General features: G+C 34.8%; 1 protein-coding gene across 1 annotated transcript; it reads right to left on the bottom strand.

The window, feature by feature from the left end:
* Positions 1-7,563: 7,563 nt before the first annotated feature.
* LOC593188 (actin-binding protein IPP) lies at positions 7,564-13,440 on the bottom strand. Its single transcript, XM_030980764.1, has 5 exons — positions 12,990-13,440; positions 12,504-12,642; positions 10,606-11,501; positions 9,336-9,556; positions 7,564-8,726 (listed from the first exon to the last, which is right to left on the bottom strand). Exons 1-5 carry the CDS (start codon positions 13,342-13,344, stop codon positions 8,502-8,504), a joined length of 1,836 nt encoding a protein of 611 aa, XP_030836624.1. The 5' UTR covers positions 13,345-13,440; the 3' UTR covers positions 7,564-8,501.
* Between the last annotated feature and the right edge of the window lie 744 nt (positions 13,441-14,184).

The raw sequence follows: 14,184 nt of genomic DNA, 5'->3' as shown, positions 1-14,184 counted from the left end.
AGATATTAATATTTTAAAATACTGGAGCGCTGCGGTGTTTATGAATAATGCTATTTGCCATGATTAAAAAAAATGAGGCGCCAGGAGTGGCATTTCACCAGATATGAAAGGTATACAAGAACCCATCATTATTGTTTGATATATTATTACATCATCATCCACATTCGAACAGTTTTTAAAGATCTCTCACTTTCATAAATTGCATACCTGGGGGGGGGGGGGGGGGGGGGGGGTAAGAACACATTTTTTTTGGGCCCAAAAATTTCGCAAAGACTCAAGGGGGGGGGGTAAGGTTACTTTTTGGGTCACCCTTTTGCACCAACAAAAATTTGAGGGGGGGGGTTCCATCAAAAATTACACACATCACATACACAATTTGAGGGGGAGGTTCAACCCCCACCCCCCCCCCCCCCCCCGAGGTGTTTTGTTAAAATTTTAAATGACCGTTATTATTTATTGTATACATGAATGATATTACTCAGGCTTCACAAATATTGCAGTGTATTTTATATACGGAAGATTCAAGATTGTATTTGTCTGATAACGATTTAAATAGATTAGTGATATGAAATATTGAGCTTCTGAACATTTCTCAATGGTTAAATATTAATTAATTAATCTTAAATATAAAGAAAACTAATTACATGATTTTCACAAACAAAAACATTAGAACTGATGATATAGAAGTAAAATATTAAAGGAAATGTTATATAGTGTTGTGATTCATTGACATTTTAAGGTATTCAAATTGATTGTAAAATGTCATGGCACGTTCATATTGAAGCAATTTGTAATATAGTCTCGAAAGTAGTTGGTATTTTACATAAATTGAAACATTTTCCTTATAAGATTTTATTAATGATATTCAATGCATTGTTTTTATCACAATTGAATTGTTGCAATACTGTTTGGGTAAATTCAAATGATTATTGTATGAATAGATTATATACATTATAAAAGAAGGCAATACGTATTATCTCTGGATCCCATTATCCTGCCCATACAGAGCCTCATTTTCTTCGTTTGAAATGTTTTAATGTATTTGAATCGAATGATTATAATATTGACATATTTGTTTTTTTTAATGTCAAAAAGATATTTCCCCCATACTCGTTCAAACAAATTTCATATTTTGAAATACATTTATATGGAAATAGGCAACCGTCACATTTTCATAGACCACTTATTCAAAATTCTGTCTCTAAAAGTTCTATTTTTTATTTAAATGACTAATTTTATGGAATGAATTACCTCCTCATGTTTTCAGTTTCAGTTTCAGTTTATTTTCATATTTCACATGTTGTATAATACATCATTACATTTGGCATGTTACATTTTGTACTCATTTGAGGATGCGTTTATACAAAAAAAAAAGAAATAATACATATTAAGACTAAGTTGTATAAAGGAAGAAATATGATGGAGCCTAAAGAGAAAGCAATGATTGTAGGTCACAGGCTCCGGAAGTTATAACAATGATATAGTCTTGTGTATATGTAAAATCAAGCCCAACTTTAAATACATTTCAACAGAGATACAAGCAATTACGTTTCATGTGAATACCATAAAATTATTCGTATATATATGCAAACAGGTGTTAGGTGTTAGGTGTAACGTGTTAACTGTAATAGATAAGGGTAACATTCTTTATTATGTCATAAGGCACGAGCATCACATAAGACTTTAATGTTATTTCTTGCCGGTTTCCTCATCCGTATATATAATTGTATTTTGTGTTTATCTTTCGTTATGTTGTTTGTATGTTAATTCTTTACTTATCTGTAAATATCATTGTTATAATTATGTATGTTTTTTATATGACGAATGGAATAAAACTAACTTAAATTTTTTTAAATTATATTCAGAAGAGTCAACCTGTCAAGCCCACAATACTAAACATGCTTAAAGTGAATGCACATTTCTTATGTGTTATAGTCTATGATGAATAAAATACATTAAACAAAATCAAATAAAATCAAGTTAAATCAACCAAAGTTAATTACCTCTATCAGATCGATTGATTGATTGATTTTTATTCGACAAGCTTCCAACATACAACAATATACAATAATAACAGATCGGAAATAAGTCAGCTTGAACAGGATAACCCACGAAAGCTCGAGAGCTTATATCCAGTGGGGTCCCTTACAGACATGTATAAAATTAATAACTTAAAAAAGTAATAATTATTTACAGACAGAAAATAAAAATAAAAGAATTACTTCTTAAAGATAATAATAATAACAACATTAAACTGATGATAGAAATGATAATAAGTACAAGAAGAAAAGGAAGAAGGAGAAGAAGAAAAGGAAGAAAGAGAAGAAGAAAAAGAGGCGGAGGAAGAAGAGGAAAATAATGACGAATTTGTAGAATTTCTATAAGTATATACAAAATGAAAAAGCATGAACCGGCAGAAGAATACAAATTTCAATCATACATGTATAACATGTCATTTACTTCTCTTATCTGACTGTCAAGTATTAGGTATTCCTTTAATTTCCTCTTAAAATGAGCATCGTTTTCTATTCCCTTTACACCATTGGGAAGGGAATTCCAATGTTTTATGGCATCGTAATAAAACGAATTTCCAATACTACTTACTCTTTCTGGTAAGTAAATCAGTAGCAAGATCGAAGTTGGATCGAATATAATGATTCGACCTAGTATGATATATTTTATGCACGTGATGCAATACGAGTTGTTTTGATCTTTGGTCGACTTCAAGAAAACCAGCTTTAGAAAGTTCGCTGTAGCCAACATGAGTTCTTGGACCAGAATAGTTGATAAATCTCACCATTTTGTTCTGTATAATCTTCAACTTCTTTTGATCTGACTTGTTTATGTTACTATACCATGCAGGGTTAGCATAGTCAAATAAACATTGAATAAGAGCAAAACAGAGTGTACGTCTTGCTTTTAAATCCATACAACTTTGATACCTGTACAAAAATTTCAGACGAGAATTTGCTGTTTTTTTACAACTGATTCTACTAAAGATGAAAATGAAATTGCGCTAGCCAACTCAATGCCTAAATACTTCACAGAATCTTTTCTCTTGATAACTTGATTATTGTGTGACACTTTGAATTCAAATGACTTTTTAGAACTACTTTTAGAACAAAACAAAAGGCTTTCTGTTTTTCCCAAGTGTAAAGAAAGCTTATTATCAGTCATCCAATCGACACACGTAGACAGCTGTTCACTGAGCTTTTCCTCAATATATTTAGGATCAGGATTTGAATAGAGTAGTACGCTGTCATCTGCGTACAATAAACGTTTAAAATCTTTTATACAAATACGCATATCATTTATATAACTTGAAAATAGAATTGGGCCTAAAATGCTTCCCTGAGGAACACCGCATGCTATAGGCATTAGTTTGGAACGAATGGCTACTACTTGGTGTCGATTAGATAAGTAGGATCTGAACCAATCTAAACTTGCCTTATTAAAACCCATTAGTTGTAACTTCTTCAATAAGAAGCAATGATTAACTGTATCAAAAGCATTTTGCAGATCAAGGAGCACCATACCAACAAAGCGCCCTCGGGAAGTTGGGATCAAACCATGCTATTCAAATAAACCCCCAAGTCGGCTGGATTTCATCCCAGAAAGTTTAGCTCATGGATCAAATTATGGCATAAAGTGTTATGGCTGTACATTACGAAAGGGTCACTGTGGCAAATATTCACTTTTAGACACTGCTTCTAAGACCAACGTTTATATCACTGCCCCCAAAGTGATTTTTTTATAACGAAAAGATTAATGTGACCTTTATGTACTCAAGAGCTCGATTTAAAAGTCCATTCAAATTTACAAATTGTAAATCATGATCATACCAAAGTATAGTCTGTTGACATATTGCAATTTCCAAAGCATGATAGAACTATCTCTTCTTTTATTTACGAACGTACACTGATTTGGTTCAATTTTCTTCATTACAACCATCACACAACTTCTTACTATAAATATATATCATTTGTCAAATGAACTTCTTTTTTAAAGGCAGATACACCCTGTAATACCCATTCTAGAAATAATCTTCTCAGACTACAATCTCATAGTTGCCTAAAGAACAATGAATGTATGTCAAGTTAATAAATGTATATTATAATCCAACATACATATATAACCATGATTAAAATATAAACAAATAAGAAAATAACTAAAACAAGATACTGTAGCTTAGAATTGGAAATGCCATCTCCTATTTATTTGTTATGTTTTTTCATCATTGACAAACTAAGAATAACACTGTAGTACATGTGTTTCCTTAAAAATTACAAATATCATTGATGTAAACTTTTATAGCAGAATTCAAATAGCACAACCTATCTTTCAACAAAATACATTATTTCAGAGATATATCAATTAAAGGAACATACATAAATTAATCTTATACATATGTATATATATATTTATTTGTATAAACAAGTATATATGCTTTATATAATCTATATGGGACGGTGGCAATATACTATATACAGATTTCATAAGTACTGGTGTATACTGGTAGTTATAGAAAAGATAGGGGAGAACACGTGAAGTGGGACATATACATGTATTATGATGTGACATTTTTAATATTTGTTACTTTGTAAATATTTATTGTTGCCTCTTAATTTTTATATCGAATGTACTACAGATACTAGGCTACATTATTACATATAAGACGCCATCACAATATCTTTAGTTTTTATGCAAGTAATCATTCAAAAAGAGTTCTTCAATGGAGAGAAGTGGGCAATATGCAAATACCTAAGATCACTCTAGATGTATTTGTAAACACTGACAATTATTAGACCTCTTGTACAATTTCAATAATGTGTACATTATAACGAGTTTCCACTGTAAAAGAAGAGTTACTTTTTTAGTTATATGTTCATCCCGTTCTCCCTGATATGACCCACTAATGCAAACAATAGTTTGTCAATCGTAATTTACAAAATCATCACATACTATATATAGTAACATATAATTGCAATTTCGTACTATGATATTATTGCACTGTATTATTGAGAACAAACTCTTTGAGGTTAATAAAATTGATCATTTAGGAGGGCTAAAGACAAAAAGTACCATAGCGCTTAAAAATTTACCGAATGTGAAGAGAAACATAAAATTCATAGATTCATGAAATTAGGTAAAGCACATTAAAGATAGAGACCAGTTATGGTCTTGATTAATTAATTATATCATTACAAATCTTTATCCTCAGTTTTCTTATGTATAACTGATTTTCTTATAAAATTAAAGATTTGGCATATATATTCAATACTGAATGAACGCCATTAAACTATTACCTACAACAACAACAACCAGTTTTGGTCATGCAATTGCATCGTGAAAGAAACGTAGAATCGACCAGAAAAGGTTGATCATCTAGCATATAAGTATTGGTGTGTACTGCAAGGTTCTGGAATCATCAAAATGATAAGAAATTTGGTCCAGTCTTCGTAAAGTGACAAGCACTGTGCACAGAAAGATGTATATGGGACTACACACACATGCGCGACACGTGCGTTTATCTCTCACACACCAATAGATAAACTAATGATGGTGGGCGGTTTCTCAGCAAAATTTGTATGATCACGTAATAGTCAAATCGTATTCTTTCACATGATTGGTAAATAAGAGCTTCCATTTCATTTTTTGAGAGGGGGGCGGTCCAAAACTGGTCTTTACCTTTAAGTTACTGAGGGAAAAAGTTTGTTTTTCAGGGATCTTTTGAAAGAGGCAAGACATGTCGATTCTCTAATGGAAAGTGTGATATCCTTAAATACCATTAGATGTAAGATTGTTGCATTAGGAGTGTACACAACAAGAAAAAGAATAGTTTTACTACAAAAGACGTTTCCTGCTGAATAGTTTATTTTTTATTACTGACGTCACAAATAGTTGACCTTTCCCTAGGGGAAAAAGTAAACTACTCGTTTTCTTGGACCCCAAGTGTGTCCGTCTGTCTGTCTGACTGTCTTTGTTCAATGCCTTATTCCTCACCCAGTAAGTTGGCGCAAGTGAAATCTGGCAGTCTTGTAAAGATTGTCTGATGTTCAGTCATGCATGAAGGGATTCTAATGGAAATGGTACATAAATGTACTGGGAGGATAACTCTATCAAGACATATCATGAAACCCATAATTAAATATTCATACTTCAAACAATACAACTTTTAGAAAGTGGGACATTTTTCTGACTCACCCTGTATAGCGCCAGCTAAATATATTTACACCCTTCAATGTTTTATTTGAGCCGTGCAATTTTCTTGTATTTCTTTTTAAAATGTGATGTGAATGTGAGTACGGTACATGTTATTACAGAAGTGTCAAAGGAATGATACAGGTAGAACGATATAAAACAAAAATACAATGACTCATTCTCGGAAAAAGCTAAAACTATTGGCACTCAGAAACATCAATAGTACTTCTTGATGTATCATCAATGCAAATATATTTAGCTAGATCCTCAAGCGTCATTGTAAATTTGTGTACAGTACGAAAATAGAATGGACACATTTCAAAATGAAATGTATGTATACATGTGCATGTTAGCGGATATTGAATAGCATGATACTGAATTGAAAAGGAAAATTACAAAACCTGACAGAAAAACATTTTTGTTCCATCTAAGATTAGAATGAGTGTGAAAGAGTGTGGAATCGATAAATGAAAATGAATTATTAACATGATAGGAAGATATATAAATATTGCCAATCTGTAAACAAAATCACCAGCAGATAGCTAAACAAGTCAGATAAGGAAATTGTACAGTGCTTCCCAGAAAAAACGAAACCGAGAATTATCGATGTTTAATCATAACTTAATCACATATGACACATATTTGGAAAGCTTAGATCCTCCTCTTTCATTTGATGCAACTCATTATGATGCATATTTCACGCATGAGTGATTAAAATCAATTTGAAGAGAGGAAACCGAAAAGTCGTTTGGTGGGCGGTATCTGAATTTCAAAGAGAAAATCACATTTCTAGAAAGTTGAGTTTCTGCCCTTTCATATGATACCTCATTCAGGAAAAATGAGCGAGGAATAACAAAGTTCTGTTTGTTTAAAGTAGTGCTTACATTTCCATAATTTGATTAAACAAATTCGTTTTCACTGGCTGCCTGCCGTATCAACAAACAAAATTAACAATTAACAAAAGACTTAACTCCGTTTCGTTGACAATCAGCCGTAGGCGAAAAACTTCATGCATGGCTGATTGTCAACGAAACGGAGTTAAGTCTTTTGTCAATTCTGCTTTTTGCTACGGCAGGCAGCCAGTGAAAACAAATTTGTTTGTCAAAATTATAAAAATGTAAGGGCTACTTTAAAAAAACAGAACTTTGTCATTCCTTGCTAATTTTTCCTGATTGAGGTGTTATATGAAAGGGCAGAAACTCAACTTTCTCTTTTCTCTTTGAAATTCAGATACCGCCCACCAAACAACCTTTCGGTTTCCTCTCTTCAAATTGATTTTAATCACTCATGCGTGAAATATGCATCATAATGAGTTGCATCAAATGAAAGAGGAGGATCTAAGCTTTCCAAATATGTGTCATTTATTAATTATGAATGTGATTAAGTTATGATAAAACATTGATAATTCTCGGTTTCGTTTTTTCTGGGATGCACTGTATTGTCATAAATCTATAGGCATGGGCCATAAGAGCAGTTACTTGCAGCAGGGAACAGTCAAACTGAGACTTCTAAACCCTACTTGCATCGTACTGTATTGGAAAAATTGAACATCAAATTCAAATCCATGTGCATGAAAATATATGATTTATGAAATGATAAAGAATTCAATAATGAATTAATCAAATCAAATCAAACATTTGACAATTCCCACCTAGATAGGAATGCAACAAAAGCTTTTGGACATTGAAATAGGTAAAAAAAAAAAAAACAGGCAGTTGATAAACTAATAGAATATCTTGTTGTGCTTCATGTGGCATTTCATCATATTCATACAAAAATGATCTATAATGGATTGATCGGAGTGGAATAACGAAATAAATCAGAACCCAGGTGTCAGTCTCAGTGTCACAGTACTGATACAGCTGCCTCACAACGACCTACAGTGATTCGACCTTGGTCAATCCAGATGTCAGTCTCAGGGTCCCAGTACTGCTACAGCTGCCTCACAACGACCTACAGTCATTCGACCTAGGTCAATCCAGATGTCAGTCTCGGGGTCACAGTACTGCTACAGCTGCCTCACACTACCCACAGTCATTCGACTAAGGTCAATCCAGATGTCAGTCTCGGGGTCACAGTACTGCTACAGCTGCCTCACAACGACCTACAGTCATTTGACCTAGGTCAATCCAGATGTCCATCTCAGGGTCACAGTACTGCTACAGCTGCCTCACAACGACCTACAGTCATTCGACCAAGATCAATCCAGATTTCAGTCTCGGGGTCACAGTACTGCTACAGCTGCCTCACAACGACCTACAGTCATTCGACCAAGGTCAATCCAGATGTCAGTCTCAGGGTCACAGTACTGCTACAGCTGCCTCACAACGACCTACAGTCATTCGACCAAGGTCAATCCAGATGTCAGTCTCAGGGTCATAGCACTCCATAGTGTCCAATGTAGGTGGGGCAGTATTTGGTCTACTTGATCCTTTGCCGCCTACCACATAAAGTTTACCATGCGCTACAGCCACTCCAGCACATGCTCTAGGCATTATCATGGACTTCACTTTAATCCACTTGTCCTAAGAGAGTGAAAATGATGGTATTATAAGACTGACAATAACCAATTAAAAGAAACGTTCCTATGAGAATAACATTGAGAGTTATAGTATGGAAGGCCATATGTACAGAATCTAAGCTAACTTTTTTAAGTTCTACTCTCAGTCTCTCTTCAGAATAAATACTTCAGTATTTCCATTTTACTTTTACCCACTTTTGGCGCATAGCATTATTTAAAAACGAACTAAGACCCATCAATGTCTGTTTTTTTTGCTATGGTAAGGCAATTGACAGAACTCGCTTTTGGGCTTGACACTGAATACATTGGTAAACAGTCATTATTATAAATACTGAAGAAGTAAGAACAAAGAGTTGAAGACAGAGAAAGAAAGGGGGGAGATGGTGAACAGAAGGATCTTATATCAAAACAAAGTACTAAAGGATCTGCCTGTAGCTCTAAAAGTTGTTATTTGGGAAGCATCAATCTTTGTGTTATTCACAATATAAACTGCAGGTTCTCAGGAAGTTTCAGCCTCCAGTTGTTCTAGTTCTAGCTGTATCTCAAGGTCAACAGCAATGTTACCCCGATGGCCTCAGAGCTTTTGGAGATAGATGATAGGAACTGGACTCACCTCTAATAAAGAGTACCTTTCAACCGATGATAGGACATTCTTTGATGAGTTGTACCCTCCTACAACATAGAGGGCATCGTCTAATACAGCCATTGCACACTGTGATCGTCTTGTACGCATGCTAGCAAGCTGAGTCCATTCTTTGATAACAGGATTGTAGCTCTCCACAAGCCTCAGTTCTGTACCAGTATCAGAAGCCCCACCGGCAAGGTATACCAGACCTACGTACAGTATCAGTAGAAAGCAAAAAGGGCAGAAAATGGTACCAAGGTCACCAAGTTTGAAACAGTTGAGAAAACTGCTATTAGTTTGTTTTCTTTGGCTCTCTGTACAGTTGCTGGTTTGCCACACGTGCATTTTCGCACTAAATGATAGTCAGCAATTGATGGAAGGGCTGCTTTGAGAAACACGTTGCAAAATTACAATTTCTGTGGGGGGGGGGGGGCGTTTCACAAAGATTTTAAGTTGAACTTATCTCTAAGTTGGACTTAAAAATTATGGAAAGCCGTTAGCATCTTTGAAAATATTTTGTAAATGTTATTTTAAAAGGCTTAAAATGTTGATTTAAATCATTCATATTTTCTGTTATAATGCAAGATTTATTGTTCTTGATGTGAAATTCATGAAAAGTCTAAATTACTTGAATTTTTGGTTTTGAATGCATTTTATTTTGATGCTTCAAACGCATTTCCATAATTTTTAAGTCCAACTTAGAGATAAGTTCAACTTAGGATCTTTGTGAAACACCCCCTTGGTCTTGATTAGCTCCAAGGCAACCCTTTGAATACTAGTATAAATTGAATTTGCACTAGAAACAGACAAATAATCTTGAAACCTTGGTACATCTATCCAATGATAAATACATTGGGGCAGAATGAGATTATTTTTTAGTATTTATGAGTTAGAGAAGCATTCATATATGCAAGAAAAGATGAGATTACTACATACAATAATGTATTAAAAGACAGTTAAAAATATCAGTATTGTCATTCTGTTTTATTTACTAATGTACAGCGCTTTGAGCATGTTTATGTAAAGGCGCTATATTTTTTAATTTTTTTTTTCTTGTGTGAAATCTACTCTTATATAATATACGCTTGTACAAAAAAAAAAAAAAAAAAAAATATCAACTGTTTTTTTAATGTAAAATGTGGAAAAAATAAAACTTCAAAAACTTAGAAACTATATAAATATCAATATGTATATACTGTATGTATGTAGGATGACTTCTATTTTATTATATGTACATGAAAACATACCTAAATCTTACCTTCATGAGAAACCACACCAAAGTTGCTTCTAAGGGATGCTAGCCTATCATGGACTGTCCATACATCATCGTCAGGGTCACATCTCTCAATGTCAGCTCCCATCTCTAGACCAACCCAGCCTCCAAATACATAGATCTTATTATCTACCACACACACTCCATGAGAGCTCCTGGGGCATAGAAGGGGTGACATCTTCGTCCAACAATTCTCCACCGCATCATACTTTTCCACATTCTGTGAGAGTAGAGACTCATGCTCACCACCTATGGCATAGACAGTTCCACCAATTACAGCCGCACCGAACCCGCTACGTGGCTGCTGCATAGCAGGAAAGGGATGCCATGTTTGATCAAACGAATCATAAAGTTCCACATCACTAAGGGTTGTTGTGTTGCCCCATCCTGACCACCCTTCACTGTTCTTCTTGCAGTAGCCACCCATCACAAGCAAACGCTTCCTGGAGCTTTTACGAGGCTGGTAATACTTTGAAGGCAATAGAGACTTAGCATGTGAGACTTTGGTCGATGCCTGAGACTTTCTTCTTGGATGGTAATCCTGGAGGAGCTTTCCCGTTGCAATCCTCAAGCTAAGATCCTTACATTCCTCAACGTACCTGAAGAGTTGAGCAGGTTGGATGATCGGTATCCTTACTGGCTCAAGAACCCTCACCAAATGTTTCCGTCGGTTCGGTGGATCATGTGATATCCAGTTCATTGCTGCTTCAAAGACTTCATATTCATTGTCCACTCGTAGGTCCTCACTCTGAAGGATCTCAATCAGTGTTTCTACATCAAGGTCAAAGAACTCTTCTTCACCTTTGACCTCACTAATCTTAGAGTGTATGTAAGCTCTGCTTGCTGTACTAAGCTCTGGGCAAGTTAAGGCCTGCGAAAACCTAGCAGACAAAATAAAAATAGAGTAACATCAGTGTTGGTCAAGATTATACAACAGGTTAAAGGGAATTTCTACATCAACACATTATACATGCCTTATCAAAGACAAAACTTATTAATGTCTTTCAAGTTCCACCATAAGGACTATAGCTGAAGGCCACCCAAAAGTTTTAATTGAACAATTTGTTTTCTTTTCTGGTTCACAAAGTGTTCTAATTGCTTTTTAGTTCCTTTTTATTGTCAGTTGCATACATCTACATCAGTGTAAACAGAACTTTCCTTTATTAAGAAAAAACTCTTATTTTAGTATATCAAGGCAATGTTGTTTCGACCCTTGATTTAAAAAAAAAACGATTGTGCAGATCATTACAAGAACTCAATTATCAAAATTAAAAATTATGAAAACATGAATAAAGAATCCATATTTGGTCAATAAATTATTCTAATCATGGGCAGGGATAAGAGAAATCTAGTTATGTTTTGGGACAGAGAAAGCTCAAAGGGGAGAGTTTGATACAAGATAATAATCAATATGGCATATACCCATAGTTTTCAATGCCACTCATTATTTTTATCATATTTTTGTACATGCCATTTACCAAAAAAAGTATTGTATAAAATGATACCAAGTAGTCTAAACCAGCTGCCAGATTGGTGAATTTTGAAACAATATTTGTACATAACAAGAGCTGGACCTTTAAAAAAAAAAACTGGAAGATTCATTTTACTAAGTGGAATAAATTGTCACACTTGAATGTTTTAGGGTTTGCAGAATTGAACAGAGCTTTGGAAAGAAAATCAAAAAGGACTACACAAGTCACATCAAGGTCTATGGGATAATGCATGCAGTCACACGTGATACAGTGTGAGACTGTCAACTTTATTCCAAGCAATACTATAGGACACTAAACTAATTTTTTGACATTTTGTAGGACTTGGCCATTCAATGGTAGATACAATGACTGGTAACTTTAGAACAGCGACTATGAATTGTTATTGCTCACCTTAAAAAACCAAGACAATTGGAAGAATGTAACTGAAGTTTGAGAAAAGATGCAGAAATTTGTTTGATTTCATTGAGTTGAAACATGTCAGCTGCAAACAGCAACCCTTGGGCATTGCTTGTAGTAACATCAAGGTGACCTGTTGAAAAAAGACATAAATTTTACTTTCCCTTTCCATATATAATTGACACCTTTCATTTTCAGATAGTAAAAATCAAGCTGTCAGCCGCAAAGAAAAATCATCCCAATGCCTAAAACTAAAACTAAACTCAAAGTCAACAAACCTACCCGGCTCATGTAACAGACAGCTTGCAACAAGTACATGTTATTAGTGGACACTAATGTTATTACTATGACAGTGACATGACCTCACTGGAGGCCCCTGACTCTTTCATCAAGAAAGAAGAACATGGGATACGTTATACTTCAAAATTGTATCCAACAATTAAAAGTCTATCTGTTTACAGACTGAAGGAAGTAGTTTACCTGTGTATATGAATCCCAGCAAGTGCTCAAAGATGTTTGGTTGCACCCCCTGTATGTTGATGACATCTTGATGAGTCTCGCTCAGCCCACTTGTAAGCAAGGCGTCAAAGTACGGACTACAAGCTGATAGGACCAATCGATGGGCCTGGAATAACTGTGAACCAACCTGGAGCTGGACATCGCAGAAGATGTGATCTTTACGCAGTCTATTGAGTCCATTGAGGATGGTGGAGGCATGGGTATCAGATCGATGCACTTGTGTGTCAGCCATAGTCAAGCAGCCATTGCTTCTACAGGTAGTCAATCTACACATTGGAACAATCAGAAACATGTATTGATTACATATTTGATGCATTACACCATTTTTGCTAACAAAACATTGAGGATCTTTAGAGGGAGAGAAAAAATGAATTTAATGGATAAATCCTCACAAGAATTCTGTGACATTCCCGCTCACTTCTTTAGTTTTACACTGAACTAATCGTTTTCATAGTTGACATCAACTTGGTAAAGCGATATCAGCCCTTTACATACACTAGATAAAGTAAACAATGGATACATGCAGACAGGCACATGCAATTATGACAGGTACATTTCATTTGCCTCTAGGCCTAGATCTAGTAGTCTACTAGTAGTACAAATAAATACACTTTGCTTTTAATCTCTTTATAAGAATTGACATGGGCGGGGATGCAGTATATAAAACACACATTGCCTGCTTAAATTTTGAAAAAGCGGACCATGTTTACTTAGGGATATTTTGCTTCTCCTTCTTCTTCTTCTTCTTCCATGAAATTGGGTACCGGGATTGGGTGCGACGCAATGTCGGAGATCAACATTACAGGCTGCAAGTGAAACTTACATGATTGTCAACATATGGGACAATGATATAACATTTATAGATCTATCGATGGTTAAGCCGTTTTCCCCATATCTTCTCCTAAATATGACTAAAATTAAATGAAAATAGTAAGGTCAATGTTATATCTAAATTTTGAGTTCTCAGCTTTCATCTTTAAATTTAATAAAAGTTAGCAAGTACAGGAATTTGGAAAAATCACAATAGAGCGTACCTTACGAGTTTACGTTCACTGACCGGTCCGCATCAGGTGTTAACTTTCTATTCTACGAGTATAATTATGACGTCATGCGGGAAATGTCCCTAAACAGCGGCCAACAGCGACCGATGTGATCA

The sequence above is a fragment of the Strongylocentrotus purpuratus genome, unplaced genomic scaffold (assembly GCF_000002235.5).
Source record: "Strongylocentrotus purpuratus isolate Spur 01 unplaced genomic scaffold, Spur_5.0 spur5_contig_820, whole genome shotgun sequence".
NCBI classification, from domain to species: domain Eukaryota; kingdom Metazoa; phylum Echinodermata; class Echinoidea; order Camarodonta; family Strongylocentrotidae; genus Strongylocentrotus; species Strongylocentrotus purpuratus.
The sequence above is the reverse complement of the archived record's forward strand: the minus strand, read 5'-3'. Positions and strand labels throughout refer to the sequence as shown.

Bases quoted from the DNA above. Each gene is read 5' to 3' on its own strand.
- LOC593188 (XM_030980764.1), bottom strand. From the start codon at position 13,344: ATGCATCAAATATGTAATCAATACATGTTTCTGATTGTTCCAATGTGT. The intron at 12,643-12,989 runs GTAAACTACTTC...TTTTTTCAACAG, and splicing joins GCTGGGATTCATATACACAG to GTCACCTTGATGTTACTACA. The intron at 11,502-12,503 runs GTGAGCAATAAC...TTTGTCTGCTAG, and splicing joins AATTGTCTTGGTTTTTTAAG to GTTTTCGCAGGCCTTAACTT.